The 19,680-nt window shown below is 51.0% G+C and overlaps 11 protein-coding genes across 11 annotated transcripts; 5 read left to right on the top strand and 6 right to left on the bottom strand.

The window, feature by feature from the left end:
* Positions 1–100: 100 nt before the first annotated feature.
* PV06_06926 (uncharacterized protein) lies at positions 101–1,309 on the bottom strand (the record flags this gene model as incomplete). Its single annotated transcript, XM_016408095.1, has 2 exons — positions 101–215; positions 309–1,309. 2 exons carry the CDS (start codon positions 1,307–1,309, stop codon positions 101–103), a joined length of 1,116 nt encoding a protein of 371 aa, XP_016261575.1.
* A 334-nt stretch (positions 1,310–1,643) lies between these two features.
* PV06_06925 (uncharacterized protein) lies at positions 1,644–3,510 on the bottom strand. Its single transcript, XM_016408094.1, has 8 exons — positions 3,377–3,510; positions 3,209–3,321; positions 3,097–3,145; positions 2,923–2,988; positions 2,709–2,860; positions 2,313–2,598; positions 2,117–2,244; positions 1,644–2,043 (listed from the first exon to the last, which is right to left on the bottom strand). Exons 2-8 carry the CDS (start codon positions 3,291–3,293, stop codon positions 1,916–1,918), a joined length of 894 nt encoding a protein of 297 aa, XP_016261574.1. The 5' UTR covers positions 3,294–3,321; positions 3,377–3,510; the 3' UTR covers positions 1,644–1,915.
* Positions 3,511–4,411: 901 nt separating this feature from the next.
* On the top strand, positions 4,412–5,344 carry PV06_06924 (uncharacterized protein; the record flags this gene model as incomplete). Its single annotated transcript, XM_016408093.1, has 2 exons — positions 4,412–5,009; positions 5,079–5,344. 2 exons carry the CDS (start codon positions 4,412–4,414, stop codon positions 5,342–5,344), a joined length of 864 nt encoding a protein of 287 aa, XP_016261573.1.
* A 459-nt stretch (positions 5,345–5,803) lies between these two features.
* Positions 5,804–7,351, top strand: PV06_06923 (uncharacterized protein). The gene is made up of 2 exons (XM_016408092.1): positions 5,804–6,143; positions 6,210–7,351. Exons 1-2 carry the CDS (start codon positions 6,121–6,123, stop codon positions 7,144–7,146), a joined length of 960 nt encoding a protein of 319 aa, XP_016261572.1. The 5' UTR covers positions 5,804–6,120; the 3' UTR covers positions 7,147–7,351.
* On the bottom strand, positions 6,115–8,336 carry PV06_06922 (uncharacterized protein). The gene has a single exon (XM_016408091.1). The coding sequence runs from the start codon at positions 8,242–8,244 to the stop codon at positions 7,228–7,230; it is 1,017 nt and encodes a 338-aa protein (XP_016261571.1). The 5' UTR covers positions 8,245–8,336; the 3' UTR covers positions 6,115–7,227.
* Positions 8,337–8,588: 252 nt separating this feature from the next.
* PV06_06921 (uncharacterized protein) lies at positions 8,589–10,963 on the bottom strand. The gene is made up of 2 exons (XM_016408090.1): positions 10,695–10,963; positions 8,589–10,635 (listed from the first exon to the last, which is right to left on the bottom strand). The coding sequence occupies exons 1-2, from the start codon at positions 10,762–10,764 to the stop codon at positions 8,846–8,848; spliced, it is 1,860 nt and encodes a 619-aa protein (XP_016261570.1). The 5' UTR covers positions 10,765–10,963; the 3' UTR covers positions 8,589–8,845.
* Positions 10,964–11,187: 224 nt separating this feature from the next.
* On the bottom strand, positions 11,188–12,560 carry PV06_06920 (uncharacterized protein). Its single transcript, XM_016408089.1, has 2 exons — positions 12,343–12,560; positions 11,188–12,286 (listed from the first exon to the last, which is right to left on the bottom strand). The coding sequence occupies exons 1-2, from the start codon at positions 12,430–12,432 to the stop codon at positions 11,435–11,437; spliced, it is 942 nt and encodes a 313-aa protein (XP_016261569.1). The 5' UTR covers positions 12,433–12,560; the 3' UTR covers positions 11,188–11,434.
* Positions 12,561–12,970: 410 nt separating this feature from the next.
* Positions 12,971–15,504, top strand: PV06_06919 (uncharacterized protein; the record flags this gene model as incomplete). The annotated part of the gene is made up of 2 exons (XM_016408088.1): positions 12,971–14,196; positions 14,241–15,504. 2 exons carry the CDS (start codon positions 12,971–12,973, stop codon positions 15,502–15,504), a joined length of 2,490 nt encoding a protein of 829 aa, XP_016261568.1.
* Positions 15,505–15,783: 279 nt separating this feature from the next.
* Positions 15,784–16,242, top strand: PV06_06918 (uncharacterized protein; the record flags this gene model as incomplete). The annotated part of the gene is made up of 2 exons (XM_016408087.1): positions 15,784–15,968; positions 16,050–16,242. The coding sequence occupies 2 exons, from the start codon at positions 15,784–15,786 to the stop codon at positions 16,240–16,242; spliced, it is 378 nt and encodes a 125-aa protein (XP_016261567.1).
* A 63-nt stretch (positions 16,243–16,305) lies between these two features.
* PV06_06917 (uncharacterized protein) lies at positions 16,306–17,316 on the top strand (the record flags this gene model as incomplete). Its single annotated transcript, XM_016408086.1, has 1 exon — positions 16,306–17,316. One exon carries the CDS (start codon positions 16,306–16,308, stop codon positions 17,314–17,316), a length of 1,011 nt encoding a protein of 336 aa, XP_016261566.1.
* Positions 17,317–17,644: 328 nt separating this feature from the next.
* PV06_06916 (uncharacterized protein) lies at positions 17,645–19,200 on the bottom strand. Its single transcript, XM_016408085.1, has 2 exons — positions 18,915–19,200; positions 17,645–18,806 (listed from the first exon to the last, which is right to left on the bottom strand). Exons 1-2 carry the CDS (start codon positions 19,076–19,078, stop codon positions 17,693–17,695), a joined length of 1,278 nt encoding a protein of 425 aa, XP_016261565.1. The 5' UTR covers positions 19,079–19,200; the 3' UTR covers positions 17,645–17,692.
* Between the last annotated feature and the right edge of the window lie 480 nt (positions 19,201–19,680).

The raw sequence follows: 19,680 nt of genomic DNA, 5'->3' as shown, positions 1-19,680 counted from the left end.
TCTGGTCAATCTTGTTCTATCATCGTATTCTCTCTCTCTACCAAGACGACCGACCCTGTCCTGTAGGTTTAGTGCAACAGTTTATGTGCTTCATCGAATATTAACCTTCTAGGCTGATGACTGCGCGACCTTGTAGCTGCTGTGCATGCATCTTCTGAAACACCGTGGTCAACTGTTCCATCCCAAAGATCTCCACATGAGTCTTGACGATCCCTCTGTATCAACACGAGTGGTTTGTCAGTATAGTCACGATCGTCACTTGAGAAGCGTTTCAAGGGAAGGGCTTGTCGGTGGAGATATGGTCTTACCTTGACGCGAGCTCCATCACGTCGATGGCATCCTTCCGGGTGCCGACGGCACTGCCCACTATGCGCAGCTCCCGTCCGGCGATGGAACCGGGGTCGGCCGACTCGATGGGTACCCTCTCGCCTTCGGGCACGCCGACACACACAAGAGTGCCCCTGAACTTGAGCATCCGGAGACCCTGGGCGTAGGCGGCGTTGCTGGCGGCGCACACGATCACGGCTTTGGCCCCTGGCCCTCCGGTCATGAGCTTGACGTCCTCGATCATCTTCATCGCACCTCCGTCGTCGCCGTCGTTGTTGTTGTAGTCACCAAGATCGACGAAACCCTCGGCGCCACATTCATCCTTCACCAGCGATTTCTTGGTTCCCGAGTCGATGCCGATCATCCTGAACCCCATGGCGCGTCCCATCTGTACACAAAGATGACCCAACCCGCCGCCGGCTCCCGGCACAACGACCCAATCTCCCGGGTGCGCACCCGACTTCCGCAGGGCGCTGTAGACGGTGAGTCCGCCGCACAGCAGAGGCGCCGCCTGCTCGCTCGCCAGGCCATCGGGAATGGGCGTGACGTATTGAGCCGGGGCGAGGGCGTACTGTTGGAAAGTACCGGGGACGTGGTAGCCACTGATCTTTTTGGCGGTGCAGCACGAGTCGGCGCCCGACAGGCATGCCTCGCAGTTTCCGCAGACCGAGGCCAACCATTTGATTCCCACTCTCTGTCCGACCTCGAGACCTGGGGAGTCGGCGTCGGAGCCCAGAGCAACGACCACACCGACACCCTCGTGGCCGCCAACCTGGCCTTTAGGTGTCGGTCTGACCAGATGTTTCCAACCCATGGTCATGACGGCCATGTCGCTGGCACACACCCCGGAGTGAGTCAAACGGACAAGGACCTCTCCCACATTCGGTCGGGGAGTTTCGACCGTTTCGAGCTTCGTCGAAATCTTGCCCGGTTCATCATACACCGCCGCCTCATGGTGTGAAGGAATGTCAAGTGGAACCATCCTTCCTGATCGTGAACCCGAAGAAGTGAACCCGGACGTTGATGGTCGATGTCGTCGTCCTATATGCCTAAAGAGCCCACGAAATCACCTGAATGATCCTCGACATCCGGTAAAAGTGCAGGGTGGTAGGGTTAAATTCAACCTCCAGTTCAAAATATTGCCGATTGAGGGAGTGGAGGTCAGTCAGCCTTGTCTGCGGAAGTGAGAACATGGCCGAGCTTTACCGAAGCGGTCAACCCCCCCTTCCTTGCACTCAGGGCACTGCCGAACTCCTCCCTTGTATTTTCTGACTCTTGTCCAGTACTGATTTCATTACTACCTACTTACTAGCCCCCTCAATTCTTAATTAGAATCTTCACGTCTACAAATCTCTGTTGACCGCGTGGAGAAAGTGAACAAACAATTATCCATACGGACTTGTATGAGTTTTGCTGACAATATATAGTCATGTATTCATTTTTCAACTTTCGTAACTCGGCCCATCCACACGTGCTGGAACATTTATTTTGTAACGGAAGAGAAGACTTCATGCCCACAATCGAAATACTTTGTCCCATTCACCAAGCGCCCGGATTATCAAAGGACTCGGCTCGTGGCTTTGTATCATTAACCCAACCGATTACGGACCAGCTTGTTGTATCTTTTCATGAGATCACAGTCTCTGAAGTCATCGACGTCAAGATCAATGTAACCGCTAGGTGCGTCTGTCTTTGGGACAATGGCGAAAGCTCGTCCTGGTAATAGTCACATTTTAGTTAAACAGGCCCGGAAGTAGGAACAATCTGACAGCCAAGACCACCCACTCACCTGAGACATCTCGGCTTGATACAATCCTCATTAGCGCTTCGGCTGCGCTCTCTAGAGATGCGAATTCAATCCCATTGGCTTTCATAAGTTCTGCCCGACCGGGAGGCAAGATGTCGGTGGCGATGAACCTGTGGGTTTTGTTTTTGGCCATGTCAGTTTTCTCCCCCGGAAAACCCGCCAGATCCTTGGGACGTACCAGGGAGCAATCATGTTGACGCGAACGACATTGGTGTCCTCCGCCGATCGGATATTCCGCATGGCAGAGCGCATGCCAAACTTGGAAGCTCCATACTCCAACATCCCCGGAAAATCGATATAGCCAGCTACGCTCCCTTGAAGAACCAGACAATGATCGCGACCGGAATCAGAGTTGGCAGCTTGTCTCCGAAAGTAATAAAGACCCAGCTTGATCGTGTACAAAGCTGCGGTGAGATTTATGTCCAACGTACGGAGTTGCGGCTTTTGGGGTTCGTCATCCTCGGCTGGAAAATTCGGTACTCAACCGTCAACCCAAGCCCTCGACCTGTGTATCTATGCAGAGCATCGCGAACGAGAAAAGAATGAGGATGAAAACAGTGGTGGGCAAACGTACGGGTCGTATTGAAGACGGAGTCGACACCACCAATGCCGGCGTTAACGACGACTATGTCAATTGCGCCGCTGGACGAAAACTTGATGGCCTCCTTGAAAAGTGACACTTGATCTTCCCAGCATGACACGTCACACTTGACAAACTTGGTCGAACTTTGGACACGGTGAGTGAATCACCTCGTCAGGGGGCTTCGATAGAAAGTAGAGAGACTCACGGATGCAATTCCGATTGCAGCTTGGATCCTTGTTGCTCGTCTATATCGCCAATGACAACGCGCGCGCTGTACATGTGTGTTTTAGCGTCCAAAGACTTCTTCATCTTTTCAAGTAGAGAAAAATATTCCGGCAAAATCTAGCTGTAGGGCAGGATCGTCTGGGGCATCACCCACCCTGACTGATAGAGGGCTCGCACATAAGCCTGACCTGTGCCTTTCGCTCCTATACGAGTTTCAGCATGCTGGTACTGTCAATTTCCAACAAACCGCCACAAGCCATGCTCACCTCCAGTAATTATGGCAGTTTTGTCCTTCAGATCACCCCTTTCGAATGTACTGTTACAATCCACTGCGCCGGTGTAGCGATACATTAGGCCCGATTTTCGTGAACTCGTGAGCCTAAGGTAGCTGGTCAGCTAGGATAGGTTGTGAAAGATCTGTACTTATACCGAACGTTTTGCTTGTGCGCAGAATGCCTTTCGCACACTGGACAGAATAGAAAAGAAGGCCCGAGGGAGTGCCAACGCTAAGTGCGGACACTGGGACGTTGGAAAGACAGGCAAAGCACTGCTTATATCAATAACCATGGAGATCTGAATGGATCACAGAAATAAAGAATCCCCTTCCAAACTTTTATTTCCTGAAGGTAACGTGTGTCGTCGCTCGGTCACCCCACCAGGTTGTCTGGGGATCGCTTTTACGAACCAATCGGCAAAAGTTGCTCGCAGCCTCGTTACCGAACTTGCCGAATGGCGGACCCCTATTACCCCCCCGCCCCGGGGGGCTGATACCCGATGTCTAATCTCTGTACCGACCACCTCAGGATATGAGATTTCTGGGAGGTCGGTACGCGAAAACCCACGTCCTCCCCACACTACCAGTATGCCTTCCAACATCCAAAGACAAAACTAACCAATAGGTAGTCATCCGTACTATGATACGAGAATCTTTCTCTTGCAGGAAATGAATGCATCTTAACACATGCTCGTCGATTATAGGCTGAAATCGGTAGACTGAACCTGAGGTGTATCTTAGGTTTCGTGTTACGCGCTCCCTTGTTCCCTCATCCGTCCATCTCTGTTGTAACCTGACAATTCGCTCTCAAACAACATGTCTTCCGATGAAAAGACCCAAAAAATGAGAGCATGGCGGAAGGTCTTCCCGGAAAAGAAAGTGGTAAGGAGAGAACCAGCTTGGATTAGCGGGCTAATACTGTGTACTCACTGAATCGTCCCAGGCTTTGATCGAGGTCGGACGGCCCCCAGTATCAGCCGACGGGCTACTTCTCAAAGTGCTCGCTGCAGGCGGTATGATTGTGACACACTCTTTTTTAGGAGCCGGTCTTTAACGAGACTGCAGTGTGCCACAGTGACATAACAATTCTCGACATGGAGAAGCCAACCCCTTGGCAGCAAGATGCATTTACAATGGTGAGGCTTCTCCAGAGAATTGTGAAGATCCGTTTCAGGATGAATCCTAATCGCTGTTCATGAAGGGCCACGAATGCTGCGGCGAAGTGGTTTCTGTAGGGCGCAAAGTTACCAAATTCAGGCCTGGTGATATGGTATCGGTGGTATGCGTTGCTGGTTGCGACAAGCCTGCATGTTCAGAGTGTATGCATGGCTCGAGTCACATCTGCACATCTCCGGGAGTTCAACGATACGGTCTGGGACAAGACGGAGCTTTCGCGCCGTATATCGCGGTCAGGGAATCCGCCGCTGTCAGAGTGCCACATGGCATTGATGCGCCTATGGCGGCGGTCGCAACGGACGCGGTCTTGACTGCCTATCAAGCAGTCGTTGGACGGGGCAAGGTCAGCGCGGACGAGACTGTTCTCCTTCTGGGCCTGGGGGGTTTGGGGTTCAATGCATTGCAGATTTTGCTTCATATTGGCGCCAGGTGCATCGCGTTCGACAAAAGGCAGCTTGTTCTGGACGAAGCAGTCAAGTTCGGAATCGCTCTAGACGACGTCATTCCTGCAGAAACGCAGGACATCCCACAATGGCTCAAGGATCGCAATGTCAGGATTGATAAAGCGATAGACTTTGTCGGATCCCCAGCGACATTTTCGGCATCTGTTGAAGCCGGTAAGAATTGATTCTCCTTGCCACGACGAAGTGGTAGGTTGAAAAGAATCTGGTGCTGATCATTACTAGTACGACCAGGAGGTACAATCGTCCTCGTCGGTCTCATAGGGCCGTCTCCGACTTTGAATTCCCTGTTGGCGATCCGGAAGCAACTAAGCATCCTTTGCAGCTTTGCAGGCTCAACTGAAGTATTACAGGAGGTCTTGGATCTAATAGCCCAGGGGGCGATCAAGCCACAAGTGATCACGAGGCCTTTGTCAGAGCTGGCGCAAGTGCTAGATGATCTCCATGCAGGCAAGATCAAAAGTAGAGTGGCTTTGATCCCGGGAGGTTGATAGTTGTTAGCCTTACGAGCCAGGGGGAGTGTTGCGATGGCGCTCCTCGCTCTTGAAGTGATGGCTCTCAGTTATACAAAACTAGACAACGTAACCCATTATAGTAAAGGAGAATGGAGGAGAGCCAATGTAGGTTTACAACGTGACATAGCTCGCGAACGATTATATAGCGAGGAATCGATGGGCCATGCAAGGACTAAAGCAAGTAGAGTTGGGAAGGCTCTAGATCGTCCCTGTATCCGAAGTGAGTAACAGCGAAGTTTGGGCCATGAGACAGAGGGGTCCCTTGCTCAAGCTCGGTATTAAGAGGAGGGTCAAAGGGGGAGTCATTCATAGAAGAAGTATTCAGCCTTGCGTCTAGGTGTCACAATGGTCCGTCGTAGCTTACTGATACGGTGCAACATTTTCGACGTCTCCGCCTGCGGGATTCCGCTTTGACACTTTGCGGGCGTTGGCAATCTTGAAGATAGTCTGTGTCTTGTGCGCCCACGTCGTGTTGATACAGCAAGGCTGATTGATTCTGTTGATGCGATCCTAGAGAACGCGGGGAGATACTTTGTTCATATCCTATCGAACTCAATCCTACGCCCGGCGCACGCAAGCCTCGCGTGAGTCCCCAGCTGGACGACCTCTCATTTCTAGTCCAACGACCAAGCAAGTCCATACAACCTATACCTGAGTCGGCACAGCAGATCGAACGACTATTCAAAGTCAAGAAGAGCAGTGCCTCAAACTACATATACGGACCAGGCGACAAAACACAGCGCCTCGCCAAAATGAAGTTGATTCTTTCTACATCGTATGACTCCACCAAGAGACCGATATCCTGTGGTTTTCTGGAGACTAATTCTTTTCGTTTGCGTAGTAACATAATGTCCTCTGGGCAGTCCATTGTCCGGCGACCATTATTCTCCAAGTCCAACATCGAACTGATCAATTCGCTGAGATCGAACTTTGCCTCGTTCCAGCACCACCCCTCTGCTTCTTCCGAAAACGCCGACTCAACCCCGGATTACAAACAATGGACCACCGAGGAAGATGACACACTATACGTTCCCTCATGGCGACCTACGCCGCTCAAAGAACCGCGAGAGTCCTACGACGTGACCGTCAAGCTTTTCTTCCTTCCGGGCATCCCGAGTACAAGACGGTGTAAACACACGCGGGAAGCGATCGATCTGGTCCTGAAAGAGCTGGACATTGAGAATATAGATCTTTTGATCGCCAGCTATCCGGGCGTGACATTCGATGCCGACGACGAGGAGGAAGTGTCGGCAGATGAAGACGATGAAAGCGCACGCAGCGACGAGTCGGAAGGACTGGACGCCCAGATCAAGACGTGGCAGGTCCTGGAGTCATTACACGAAAAAGGTGTGATATCTCAACTTGGCGTCTCGGAGTTCAGTTCTGAGCGCCTTGATAAGTTCCTGCCAGAGGTCAAAGTGCGACCGACTGTCGACCAGATCAATGTCAAGGACTGCTGCGTTGTACCTAAACCGCTGATCGTGTATGCCAAGGAGAACAAGATCGAACTGCTGACTCACGCCGACTGCATGGACATCTTGCCACCCGGGACGACGAGAGAGTTGTTGGGACCCAGCAAAGATGGAGCAGGCATCCTTGCCGCATGTCCCAATGCTGGGGCGGACGAACCTGGCTTGAAAGGCGACATTGAACCCCAGTGGGTTGTCAAATATACGGCCGTCGTGAAGAACCGTGGAGTGGTTGAGAACAAAGGGTACTTTGCTGTCGCCCAGCTTGGTAGCTGCATCGAGGAGAAGCCTGATGAAGAAGGCTTATAGCCTCGGCCGATGCGGTGCAAGGTATCTCGTCTTATTTAGCATGGCGTTTTTGTGCGAGATTCTCAAAGTACTTTTTGGCTTCTAGCCGAGCATACTTCTCTTTCGGCCTCTCATTCGAACATCTTCTAAACGTTTGAGAACGACCTTTGAGCCCTTGTAACTCCCCCTATATCCTTCTTGACTCTGAATAACTTCGGCATCGAACCAGTCTTCTTGTCGAGGGTGGGTTGACCCAAAGGCTCGCTCGAGGACATACAAGTCCACAGCACGATCCTCCTCTTGTATCGACTGCGTAGCCAATCCGAAATCGATCAGGACAATATCACCTGTGAGGTCCGGCGGGGGAGAAGCTATAGATTGCGATTCTTGTGTGGTGCTCCAGTCTCCGTTGGTCATCAGCGACCCGTTCACTTGATTTTGGTCTTGCTCTGGCAGGTTTTTCGGGCGGACGATGATATTGCTGCTCGTCAGATCTCCATGCACCACTCCGCCCTTGTTGTGCATGTTCCCGATCGCCTTCCCGAGTCTCCTGAGGAGGATCTTGACTTGCTCTTCTTGGGCGGCTAGCTCTTCGCTGGTGGCGGTACCGTGGGCCTTTGCAGAACGGTACCATGTGTCCCATCTGCGCAGAAGTTCTTTCGCACTGTGTCCTTCGATCCACTCCATGAGGAGCCACGCGCCGGCACCTGCATTTGCACCTGTACCCGCGCCACGTGCACCTCTCTGCTCCTGACTCAAACCCTTGACTTTACGTGCGGCGTCCCACTCCAGACTCAGCACGGCGGGGACGTGGATCTCGGTCGTCTCGTCACCCGCCAGTGAGGCCAACTTGGCGAGGATGCGAGCCTCGGCGAGCACGCGCTGTTTCGTGAGGCGGGCGTCGAGCGTCGGGTGTCTCCAGGCTTTGCTTGGTCTGGCTTTCAAAGCGGCGGGCGTCTCGGGACTGAGGAAGTGTGTGCGGTATAGTAAGGCTTCGGCGCCTTGCGCAATGAGTTCCGGCCGAGGAGTTATCGTGTTGAAAGGTGCAGGGAGGAACGGTTCATCTCGTCTCTGTGCATCTGCCACGGCGGCCGTGGTGGGAGTTGAAGTGACATCCATTGCGACAAGAGGCAGATGGCAGAGCCCAATTAATCAAAGGATGGACTTCGTGACAGTCTAGCAATTCAATCCGATAAAGGCCTCAAAGTGATTCCTTTTGTGTTGTTCTGTGGATCAGTTATATGCTGTAGAGACACAAGGATCTACAGTCTGCGAGAAGTGCAGACGAGTCAGGTAGGTAAAAACATCCCCCACCCATGACTCGAGTTTCATCATATCGATGTCTCCGCTTCACGCTCGATAACTAAACCAGATTGCTAGGTCTGTACGCTGTGCTGCCTGCGCTCAATAGTCTTGGAAGCTCAACATATGGATGGCAATTCTGATCGGAAAACAATCATCATTTTAAATTAGCAAGACCAAGTTACCCTCCTCTGTGTATGCTCTGGGGCGCCAGCCAAGTCAAATACAAATATTCCACCAAATGGATTCGCAAACATGTTACACTTTTTGAGGCCCGGGCTTTGCAAAATCAAACGTCCGAAGTGCTTGCCGAAAGCTCTGGCTATAAGACACAAGGGATCGAGGCTTCGTTCATCCTGCCCTGACCAATATCAGTAACTGCCGCCAGAATGCCAGCCAATTTTCTAGTCAAGTACATTCATTGGCTCCCTGGCTCAACACTCATGGCTCTCACCATATCCCTGAGCTCCTTGACCTGCTCCTTTAGTTCCCTGATCTCGACCACGTCGGCATCGACATCGACGATCGGCTTCGAACTCTCCACCTTCTTAGCCCAGCCCTCGCTCTCAAAATCAAGTTCCCCTTCCATCTCTTCCCACTCCTCAATTGTGTCGTCATCCTCTTCACCTCGTTTCCGATTGTCTCGAACAGATCTCGCATCTCTTGCTTCCAGCGCGGCTGTGACTAGGAGCAACGGGCTGTAGACAATACCCATAACATAATCATTGAGCCGCTGGTAATGGGCTTTGTCCATCCACCATTCGAAGGGCAGAATCAGGCAGAACATCTCAATGAGGTTGAGTGGTGCAATGAAAACATTTTCATCCGGTGCTCGGACGAATTGCAAAGTCTTCTGGGCAAACATGGCCATGTACTCGTCGATCGCATTCTCGGTGATATCCTCGTATGCTGAATTGTATAGTGCGATGAGAATATTCAACAGGATGACCATCACCACGAATGTGAAGATATAGTACAATATCAGCCCGAAGGGGTGAGCGTAGTTGTCAAACCCGTCAAAGTCAGGAGATTGCATCACCGAATTCGCCATGCTGGTGATGATGAAGGTGGTAATGCTCGCGTTTCCTTCGACCTGGTTCAGCCCGATAAACGCCTGAAGGAAACCAACGCATACCACCACGAGTAGCAAGAAGAAAATCAATGACTCGCGCATCATAACCTTGAGGACGACCAACATGGCGCCGAAGAAGCGGAACGTGTCCAGGTAAAGCAGTAGACGCATCCAGAACATAGGGGCGCTGAAGCAGAAGATATGGTAACCGAGCTTGTTCAGATCGCGCCGACGCTCGTCATCGTGATTAGGGCTGTGTGCAAGTGCTGTGATACGGATCACGAAAGAGGCCGTTAGTAATGCGTACAGACAGTTGTTGAACACATTCCAAAAGCCGATATAGTAACGGCCGACTTTCCACAGCTTAGCGAGTTCGTCGCATATGAAACCTGCCGTCATCACATAAAGAATCCCTTCGACAACGTCAAGATCTCCCTCTTCATTGATGGTGTTTACCGCTTGTGTATAGAGGATCAGATAAAGAATTGACACCGAGACCTGCACTACATTCTGGTATAATGGCGTGCGCATCCGGTCGGGGTCATAGTGAACCCAGTAGTTGGTGTTGTCGCGATTTTCATACCAACGGTAATTGGCAGCATCTTCATCATCCTGTTGAATCCAGCCACGCCACAGGTACTTGATGCACTTTTGATAGCCCGAGGAGCCTATCACAGTGAGACAGTGTAGATCGACAGCACGCTCGATAACGTTGGCTGGGGCAGATTCTTCGTTTTTGCGTACAACACTATACCGTTGCAGAAGGACTTTCTGCATGAGATATTCTTGGTCTTCTTCAGCCTCGATAATGCGTTTAGCAATTATTTCGCAGGCTACAGCACGGACTTCGTGGAGATCTGCATCCCATAGTTCCAGGGTCGCCTGGTGTTTGAACCATCTCTTGCAAACAAGCAGACAGTACACAACACAGGCCGAGTAGTCTTTTCCTCCAGCTTCAAGGGCAGTCTGAACCACCTTCTTCGTGATGACGCCAGAGTTGGCAGCGGTGATCTTGTCCTCGGGGAGTTCAATAGGTATGACCTCTTCGATATGGTATTTCAAGCGGAGGGCGACTTTGGTGACTTCACGAGCAGGGTAGGCTGTAGCGGGGAGGTCATTGGTATGACTAGGAAGTACTGCAGTATATCAGAAGAGCTGCATCCAGGACACTGCAGAGGAGCTTTTGGTATCTTACACCTCCACATTTCCTCGCGCGGATGGCGAGAGTCGCGCTCTGCGCCAAAGAGGCGTGACCATTTGACCATGACGTAGGGAGTTCCTCACTTGGAGATGGGAATTTCTGCTTTTTTCCGCTATAGACGAGAGTGGTCACAAAAGTCAAGTCTGGGGATGAGAGATGTCGCGGGCTGCTATGTGAGCTCGTGAATTGAGCTGCGTGTTACCTACATAAAGCAGAAAGCGGGAGATCAGCAGGTATTGACTTGATTGACCGCCGTGGTTTTCGGCTAGCGAGATGGAAATCAGGTTCTCGAGGCAGCTGAAGCTCCCCGCAATACTACACAGGCATTGCTATTTTGTACCTATTGTAGCTAAACATTCTTGGCTAAATGCCTCTAGGTACTGATGGCGCCTCTGATAAGCGAGTCAGCCACAGCCTAGTCAATAGGTACAAGCACCACCAAAGCCTTGTTCCCTTCTTAATAGCACCAGCCTTGTTAGATTCTCGTATTATTCCGACCCTTGATTCAGCTACAAAGAAATCTAGTCTCAGGGAATTCTAGACATTGACTTGATCTACTGTCACAATTTGGAATCTCTAACATGGATATTCCGCCTGGCCACTTAAACAGTCCAGAAGACCCCAGGATTTAAGAGATCATGTCTCGACTTTTCTCCTTCCACGGTTGACATAAATTCGTTGACATCGTCCAACTCAATTGCCGATTGTGCAGAGGCAGATGCTGATGCTTATGCTTATGCGACCTCTGGACCCTCATCGCTCTCGCTGACATCTTCGTCGCCACTAACTTCCTCGTTCTCCTTGGCTCTCTTGTCCATCAATGCTTGAAGCTCAGCGTCATCGTGCTCGGTCACAGCTTTAGGAGCCATCTTAACAACACAACCACCGCCAGCTTCCTTGATACTCTCTTCAATGTCCTTGATGGCTTGTTCTAGTAGTTGGATACCCATTGTCTTGTCCAAGCACTGACTCGTCAGGACGTAATGAGGCGGTGACACCAGCTTGACCTTGACTTGCGTATCAGGAGTGTTCTTCGCCTCCGCTTTTCGAAGTGCGTCCTTGACTGCATCGATGCCATCGTACTTGAAGCATGTTACTTCCACGTCGGCACGTACTTTTGTTGGATGTGGCGTCAACTTCTTGCTGATGTATGAAATAAGTTCCTCCTTGACAACTTCGTTTGGAAATGCGACATCGTTCCACACTTCGGGATTTGTGATTGACAGCTTGAAGGCGTCGTTCGCATGTACGTACTTCTTGTTGAGCGGCCAGCCGATGTTTTCGTACAGCTTCAGAATAGGCGTCTTGGTCTTTTCTGCGACATGTCGGAAGATGGAGTGGACGGATTTGCTCTTGTTGTATCGTTCTTCGCATCGGACAATATCTTCTGCAGAAACTCTTCGCTTGGACAAATCGATATAGCCCTTCTCTTTATCCACTCTTAGGACGACCACTACTTCGTTGCGACCAATTCTGATCAGTTTCTGTATCGATCTGATACGTCTTCGGGACAGTTCTGAAAGTAGGATCATGCCGTCGATGTTGTCGTATTCTAATAGTTTGACATAAGCACCCATCTCTGCTATCTAGACACACACATATCAGAGATGTCTCTTGCCACAGTCCCGCAGACCTTTCTTACCTGCTTCACATTCACCATAACGAAACTCTCGATTTCAGGATATTTTTCCTCATAGAACCGACAGTTCGTCAAGGATTCTGGGTCCGACATGATGGCGGTATTCTTGATGTTGTACTCTCGATAAGTGTCTTTTCTCTGGGCCTCTAAATGTGTATCAGTGTAGGAGAGGAGGATTGCGCGAATAGTTGAGTGATCGCTGTGACTCGAGACCTTGGGGCGACCTAGACTGACTGCATGTGCGGCGACACTTCAACCGCCTGCCCGCCGGAACTTTTCTGCCAAGAATAAAAAGGTAGTCACGTGAATATTAGTCATATATTTGCTAATACGCGTACCTCCGCGTTGTCATTAAGCTTTTCTGCCCACGGTCGGCGACGTCACTACACATGACCAAATGTCGACGAATGATTGGAGTGTGGAACGTTCTCTCGCCCCTGTAAAATCGCTTATTGCGGACGTATTTGTACAAGTATTTTGGAGATGTCCTGCTTTGCTGTAAATCGGCCGACAATCAAGATCCCAGCTGCAGAGTGACAGGTTGGCAGCTTGTACAACATCATGGAAATACAATAACAGCAACCAAAGTCCTAACTACACCGTATGTTGTTACTCGTTGGCTGCTGTCATTATGACCAGTCGATCGCCCTCCTCCTCGAGAGGTTCTAGTCCTCCACCATCCCCCAGGCGTCCTCCGCACCCTCATCCTACCTCTCGAACTCCCTCCCAGCATGTGCCAGTGACTCCCAGCCGACTGCGGGAGGCTACAATGGCCAGGTCAAAATCGAACGAAGAGGTGGGACCTGTGCCGCCAGTACTCCGGAGTGACCAAAATATACCAACGGTGCTTGAGCCTGAATCTCTATTAGATGATGCAGAGTCCTCGGTACATGGCCGAATCGAGGAGCCCTCTGCTGCAGAACTCAATGTTAGGAGCAGACTACTGGGCAATTACAATCATAATCACATCTGCGGACTACGCAACTGTAACCATGGCACATTTTCTCCCAGAGCACCGTCGCTACGGAGTGAGGACGGCAGCCTTGACAGCACCGCTGTCCCCTTTGGTGGTGTTTATCCTGGAACGTCGGCCGACGACGGCAGCCCCCGGGACGCGGTCCAGGGTATACTGGGAGACTCCATCACCGACTCCCTTACGGGAAGTAAGAGCCTAAGCACGACCAGATGGCTCGCACAGAAGCACGGTATCAAGAGTCAGAGGTGGATGTATTTCTCCTACTACTTTCCATTTCTGAAATGGATTCGCCAATACCGGTGGCAGTGGTTGCGGGGAGATATTCTGTCTGCTTTGACAATGGCTTCCTTTTATATCCCAATATCTCTGTCTCTCTCGTCAAACTTGGCTCACGTTCCTCCGATCAACGGCCTCTACTCCTTTGTCTTCAATCCATTGATCTATGCGTTCCTCGGAAGCTGTCCTCAAATGGTGGTTGGACCCGAGGCCGCAGGCTCACTTTTGGTCGGCCAAGTTGTCAAGGCTTCTATCGATCGTGGACATTCAGGAGATGATAATTCCAGGCTCAATGCAGAGATCGCTGGGGTTGTGACAGCAATAGCGGGCTCGGTCATCTTTATCGCAGGACTATGTCGGTTGGGATTTCTCGACAGTGTGCTCAGTCGACCATTCCTTCGAGGATTCATCAGTGCCATCGGTTTTGTGATTCTTGTTGACCAGCTTATTCCTGAACTTGGTCTTTCAGGTGTCCAGCAGGACAATGAAGTTGCTCATGGAAGCAGTGCTCAGAAATTGGCTTTCTTAGTCAAGAATATTGGCCATGCTCATGGACTGACCACGGCTGTGTCAGCAACAAGTTTTGTAATTATAATGGTCTTTCGGTATGTCATATATCCGCAGTCAGGTTCTTATGCTAACTTCGCAGCACACTTAAACGTACTTTACAACCACGGTATCCGTCGGTGGCCTATTTTCCAGATCGTTTCATTGTCGTCGTTCTTTCAGCCATTTTTACGTGGGCCTTCGCTTGGCACAAAAAGGGTCTGTCGATTTTGGGCGATATAAAATCAGACGCAGGATCAGCCATCCCATTTCACTGGCCTTTCCAATTCAGCCATATGATTCATATTGATACGGCTCTGAGTACATCGTTCTTGATCGCCCTTCTGGGATTCTTCGAGTCCTCTGTGGCTGCTAAAAGTCTTGGAGAAGGGACTTCTGGCCTTAAGAACATGACTTTGAGTGCCAATAGGGAAATGGTCGCCTTGGGGGCGGCTAACATTGTTGGAGGTTGCTTCATGGCTCTACCTGCCTTTGGCGGATATGGGAGAAGTAAGGTCAATGCATCCACTGGCGGAACGACACCTATGAGTAGCATCATTTTGAGCATGCTAACACTGGTATGTGTCTTATACCTATTGCCATACTTCTACTACATTCCCAAAGCGGTGTTGTCGGGAATGGTTTCAGTAGTGGCGTACTCACTCATCGAAGAGTGTCCTCACGACATCAAGTTCTTTTTCAAGATTCGAGGATGGACTGAGTTGTTCTTGATGTTTGTTATCTTTGTGGCAACTGTTTTCTATTCTCTCTCCGTCGGCATTGCGTTGGGCATTGGACTCTCTTTACTACAACTCATCAGGCACGCCACTAAACCTCGGATACAAATTTTGGGCAAAATTCCTGGCACGACCAACCAATTCGAAAACGCTGAACTGAACCCCGAAAACATCGAGTACATCGAAGGTTGTCTAATTGTAAAGATTCCTGAACCTCTGACATTTGCAAACACCGGGGAATTGAAGACGCGTCTACGGAGGCTGGAACAATATGGTACGAACAAGGCTCATCCATCGTTACCTCGAGTCCGACTCGAGGAGAATAACAGAAACGTCATCTTTGATGTTCATGGTGTCACCAAGATTGATGGATCGGGGACGCAGGTGTTTGCAGAAATAGTGGAGGAATACGTGAAGAGAGGCATTCGAGTTATTTTCTGCCGCTTACCACACCGGAGGAGCAAGGTATTCTTAGCATTTGAGAGAGCGGGCATTGTAGACCTCTGCGGAGGAAGAGGTCATTTCGTGGGCAGTGTCGAGGAAGCTCTACGATTATCGGAAGCGGAAGACATGGAGCGATATATCGAGGAACGCGCCGATCATGATTATCGCAGAGATACACAATGGTAGTGAAGTGACTTGTTTTTTGCGTCACCTCATGTTTTTGCTCACCTGTAACCGCCGAAAGGAACCAGCTTTCATCGATACGACATTCTTCATCTATTTTCTCTCGCACCAACTGCGCCTACCTTACCTACCTGTACCTAACCGACTCTCTACTGACGTGCTTGTACGGAGCACACCACAATGACTCCTTATTTGCTCACAGCGGTGGCCCTTTTGATCATTTGCCTGGTCGAGTCAAGCCATGCAGCGGTACATTTACCATTGTACAAAAGAGGAGGAAGAATGTCTCGACACGAACCCGCCAACTTGACGCGACTTTCGGCTCTGGTGTCGGAGGTAGAATTTCGCTACGCACGCTGCTACCGCGAAGTTGACAACAACCGAGTCATTCGCAGATGGCGACCGTACGAGGGAAAGGACGAAAATGATCCCCATATCATTGATGTCGCTGGACATCGAGGTCGATGGTTGGTGTTTGAAATTCATAGTCTCTTCGTGCACGCATTGGCTGGGCGTGGCCACACCTACTGACGCACTTCGTCTTCTAGGTACACAGAACTACAAGTTGGCGACCCACCACAAAACCTCGAGGTCGAAATCGACATGTTGACTACGGACTTTTACAACATAATGACGACCAGCGGGAAGGGATCAAAATACGATACTTTCGCGTCAAAGTCATGGGAAGGTGAGAACCTGCTTGTGTTCCCTTTGCGAGGCACTGCTGTTGTTTCTGTATAGATAGTGTGTGGAGTCTGCGAATAACAGCTCAGAGACATTATCATATGTAACTAACACGTCGCCATGATTTTGCATGGTGTCGAAGATACCAATGAGGCCAACGACAGGGTTCATTCCCTCTGTCGCCGACCCAGCGATCGTTTCCACTTTCCAGAATCCAAGCAAGGTCCCGTCCGTGTCACATTTCCCATCTGCACTCCCTCCAAAGCATCGAGCGCCACACTCGCTCACTCCGGGTCCATCCTTGGTCTAGCACCAGACCGTGGCGGCCACAAGACACCCTCTCGCCTTTTGTCGTCGCCGTCTCTTCTCCAACAGCTCCTCGCACAGAAAGTCGTACACGACGCCCTCTGGTCGGTGACCCTCATCGACGCGGAGTCCGGCATTCTCAGTCTCGGCGGCACCATCGCGCAGCAGGTCGAAGAGATAAAAGTACGAGGGGACGTTGAGCTGGAACACTTTGGCGACCCGGACGCCACGACCGAGTGGGTGGACCAGGAAGTCGTCAACCGCATGGCCTTCCTCATGCCGCCTGACACTCAGTGGGATCACCACTTCAAATGGACCGAAACCCGGGGTGCGGCAGGTTGGTGGACGACGTTGATGAGCGGCGTGTGGATCGACGGGGCCAAGGTTCTCAAAAACCAACCCGTCCTCTTCGACGTCAATGTCCCCTTTATCCTCGCTCCGCCCGTCGCCGTCCAGCGGTTCTACGAGTCCATACCCGGGACGAAGCGACTCGATCCACCGTTGGATGCGTTCTTCGCGGTTCCGTGTCTCAACCGCGTCAATGTCGCTTTTGAGATCGGTGGGTGGAGGTTTCCAAGTATGAGCGGCGAAGGGACGATGGAGGATGCGCTCTACGGTCCTGACGGGGGCAAGTTCAGTTTGGGCAAATTGGGTAACGGTACGGGATATTGTGTCGGTGCTGTCGTCGAGACGACAATGGGCGTGAGGGAAGAATGGATCGCCAGTGGTGTGAGGGATTTGTGGGTGCTAGGAGAACCGTTCTTTAGAGGTCTCGGTGTGGCGTTTGACGTCGAAAAGGGAAGAGTCGGGGCAAGGATCTATTGATAACCTTTTAAGTCTTCAGGTAGTCATCCAAGGTATGTTTGTCTGAGTATGCTATGTCAGTGGCATGCGAATGAGGATCACTTTTGTCAGCCTGATCGCAAAAAATTGGATCAAGGACCAGTGATACAATGTAGACAGTTCTTGAGAGGGATGTTACTTATTTATTATGTCGTTTCGAAGTGATGGTTTCAACGTGACGTTTCCTGCTTTTCAAATCGAACGTCAAAAAAATTAAAAAGCGAAGACTCAGAAAACAAGATCCACGGACTCCCTCCGCTGAAGACTGAGAAGAGAGCATCATTTTTCAATCATGATCTGTCGCAGCAGAGGCTACTGCTATTCTCGTATCATTCCATTCTATCTATGCACTGCGCTCCTATTTGTCTTTCGCGATAGCCCGTGGATCTTGCTTAACAATCAACAGCTTCCCCTGCCATATCCTCGTCAAAGTGAACGCTAGATTGATGAAGAAGACAATCACCAAAAAAATGACGATGATGACAGTGACCACTCGAAAGAACGGAGAATCCATCTCCTGTGCCAGCAGTAACAAAGACGTGACCAATGTCCCTGTCGGGAAAATGATGGCGTTCCAAGTCGGCGACCAGATCAACTCCCTATGAAAGGCACGATCGAGCATTCCGACAAAAGCTATGATCATCCAGATCGTACCCAGTCCACTCATGAACAGCGCCAAAAGGACACAGACGACCTCGAGAACGCTCGCCGCCGTGCCGGTCAGGAACGTTCCTCGGTGATAGTCTCCAAACGCCCCGCGTGAGTTCGCCGCCGCCCCAAGTAGCTGCAGCGCCGCGGCCGACTGGCCCATTGGTCCGACGAACATGAACAAGGTGGGTGTGTTTGCCGGCGCAGGCCAACCCTTGGCGAGCAGTTGGTGAAACAGGTACGTGCACAGTTTCAAGCCCAGGAGGATACCTATCCCCACGGAGCAGAACGACATGATGATGATAGGCACGGCGAGTCTCGCGGAGAGGTTGTACGATTGATCCGCCACGACGGCGCCGACCAGCGCGAGCGTCGAAACTCCCACGGCCGGGATGATGATCAGGGCAGGCAGTTGCTGATCAGGCGATATGATGGTGTGCTGCCGAATGAGCGTGGCGAACGCAAAAAAGAGCATGCCGTACATCCACGCCGTGGCGATCCACCACATCACCACGGCGAGGAGGGTGAATGCGTGTCCGCCCCACGGTGCGTTGCTGACGGTCAAGCTGACGAAGGCGGTGAGTGTCATCCACGCGATGCACCAGCACGGCAAGAGACACAGTTCCGTCGTGCTTCCGATGAGCTCGAGGTACGCTTGTCGTCGATAAATGAGGAAGTGGAGGGTATATATGATTGAAAAAACAAAGTACAGAACCAGGTCGATGCAGAAGGCGACGGTCGAAAGAACTCTCAACCCAGAAAATTGGTATGGGAGTTGATGGAGAAGAGTACCGATTACACCGGCATTCATACACCATGTGAACCTGTCGTGTGGTCGAATTAGTTTGCTGTCATCATCAACAGATCAAAGCAGATGCATAGTGCCACGGCCAGCAGAGCCGCGACTATAGGTAGGTAGGGTGTACACGTACCATATTGGATTGAAATCCTGGACGAGAGCACGAAATGCACTCCTCCTGGATGAATCGGCCTTCTTGTCATTGCGTTCAGGATCGCGTTGGGTTCGGTCGGGAGAATCTGGGTAACCGGCGTCCCCATCTTCCACGCGCTCTTCAGTTTCTTCTTCGACTGTCATTGCTGTTGTTGCTGCTGTCGAAGATGTCGAGACGATCAACAATCTATGAGCATCATTTTATTATTATGCCACCGCCAATATCTGTATTTCGGTCATTGTTATCTTCGGCTCCTCAATTCATGTCGAATAGTTTATTTATTTTTTCATTCTCCGCAGATTCGAAATCTCGCTCTGAGGGTTTTATGGGTGTCCGGGCAATCGCCGTTTGAAATATGCGGAGTGTATGACACCAACAAGACTTTATTAGTTGAGATCCGACGAACGATTCGGTTTTCTGGCCGGTGCGTCACCACTCTTTTTTTGGGTGGTCATAGCCGCAAGCCGCTGGGTATCTTCGAAAACTACTACCCGATCTCCCTCTGTATGGTAAGGTCCTAGGGAAATAAGGCAGAGCCGCCGGTCGCTCCCCCCAAGAGCCCGGGCTGCTTTGAGCCCCTGTATTTTGGTTTGTCATTGGTGCCCGCCCTTATTGTTTGGGGTGATGCAACAGGGGGGATTGGCATTACTTACCTACATCTAGATCTACCCAATACATAGCTGGCTGATCTCGGAGGTTGGACTACAGCTCCCCGAATGCGAATACGTACAACACCTATCCATCC

The sequence above is a fragment of the Exophiala oligosperma genome (genome assembly GCF_000835515.1).
Source record: "Exophiala oligosperma strain CBS 72588 unplaced genomic scaffold supercont1.6, whole genome shotgun sequence".
In the NCBI taxonomy this organism is placed as follows: Eukaryota; Fungi; Ascomycota; class Eurotiomycetes; order Chaetothyriales; family Herpotrichiellaceae; genus Exophiala; species Exophiala oligosperma.
This window is presented reverse-complemented; position numbering and strand designations above follow the sequence as displayed.

Bases quoted from the DNA above. Each gene is read 5' to 3' on its own strand.
- PV06_06925 (XM_016408094.1), bottom strand. From the start codon at position 3,293: ATGTATCGCTACACCGGCGCAGTGGATTGTAACAGTACATTCGAAAGG. The intron at 3,146-3,208 runs GTGAGCATGGCT...AAACTCGTATAG, and splicing joins AACTGCCATAATTACTGGAG to GAGCGAAAGGCACAGGTCAG. The intron at 2,245-2,312 runs GTACGTCCCAAG...CAAAACCCACAG, and splicing joins GTCAACATGATTGCTCCCTG to GTTCATCGCCACCGACATCT.
- PV06_06923 (XM_016408092.1), top strand. From the start codon at position 6,121: ATGAAGTTGATTCTTTCTACATC. The intron at 6,144-6,209 runs GTATGACTCCAC...TCGTTTGCGTAG, and splicing joins AAGTTGATTCTTTCTACATC to TAACATAATGTCCTCTGGGC.
- PV06_06922 (XM_016408091.1), bottom strand. From the start codon at position 8,244: ATGGATGTCACTTCAACTCCCACCACGGCCGCCGTGGCAGATGCACAG.
- PV06_06921 (XM_016408090.1), bottom strand. From the start codon at position 10,764: ATGGTCAAATGGTCACGCCTCTTTGGCGCAGAGCGCGACTCTCGCCAT. The intron at 10,636-10,694 runs GTAAGATACCAA...GATATACTGCAG, and splicing joins GCGCGAGGAAATGTGGAGGT to TACTTCCTAGTCATACCAAT.
- PV06_06920 (XM_016408089.1), bottom strand. From the start codon at position 12,432: ATGTCGGACCCAGAATCCTTGACGAACTGTCGGTTCTATGAGGAAAAA. The intron at 12,287-12,342 runs GTAAGAAAGGTC...GTGTGTGTCTAG, and splicing joins TTATGGTGAATGTGAAGCAG to ATAGCAGAGATGGGTGCTTA.
- PV06_06916 (XM_016408085.1), bottom strand. From the start codon at position 19,078: ATGACAGTCGAAGAAGAAACTGAAGAGCGCGTGGAAGATGGGGACGCC. The intron at 18,807-18,914 runs GTACGTGTACAC...ACCACACGACAG, and splicing joins CAGGATTTCAATCCAATATG to GTTCACATGGTGTATGAATG.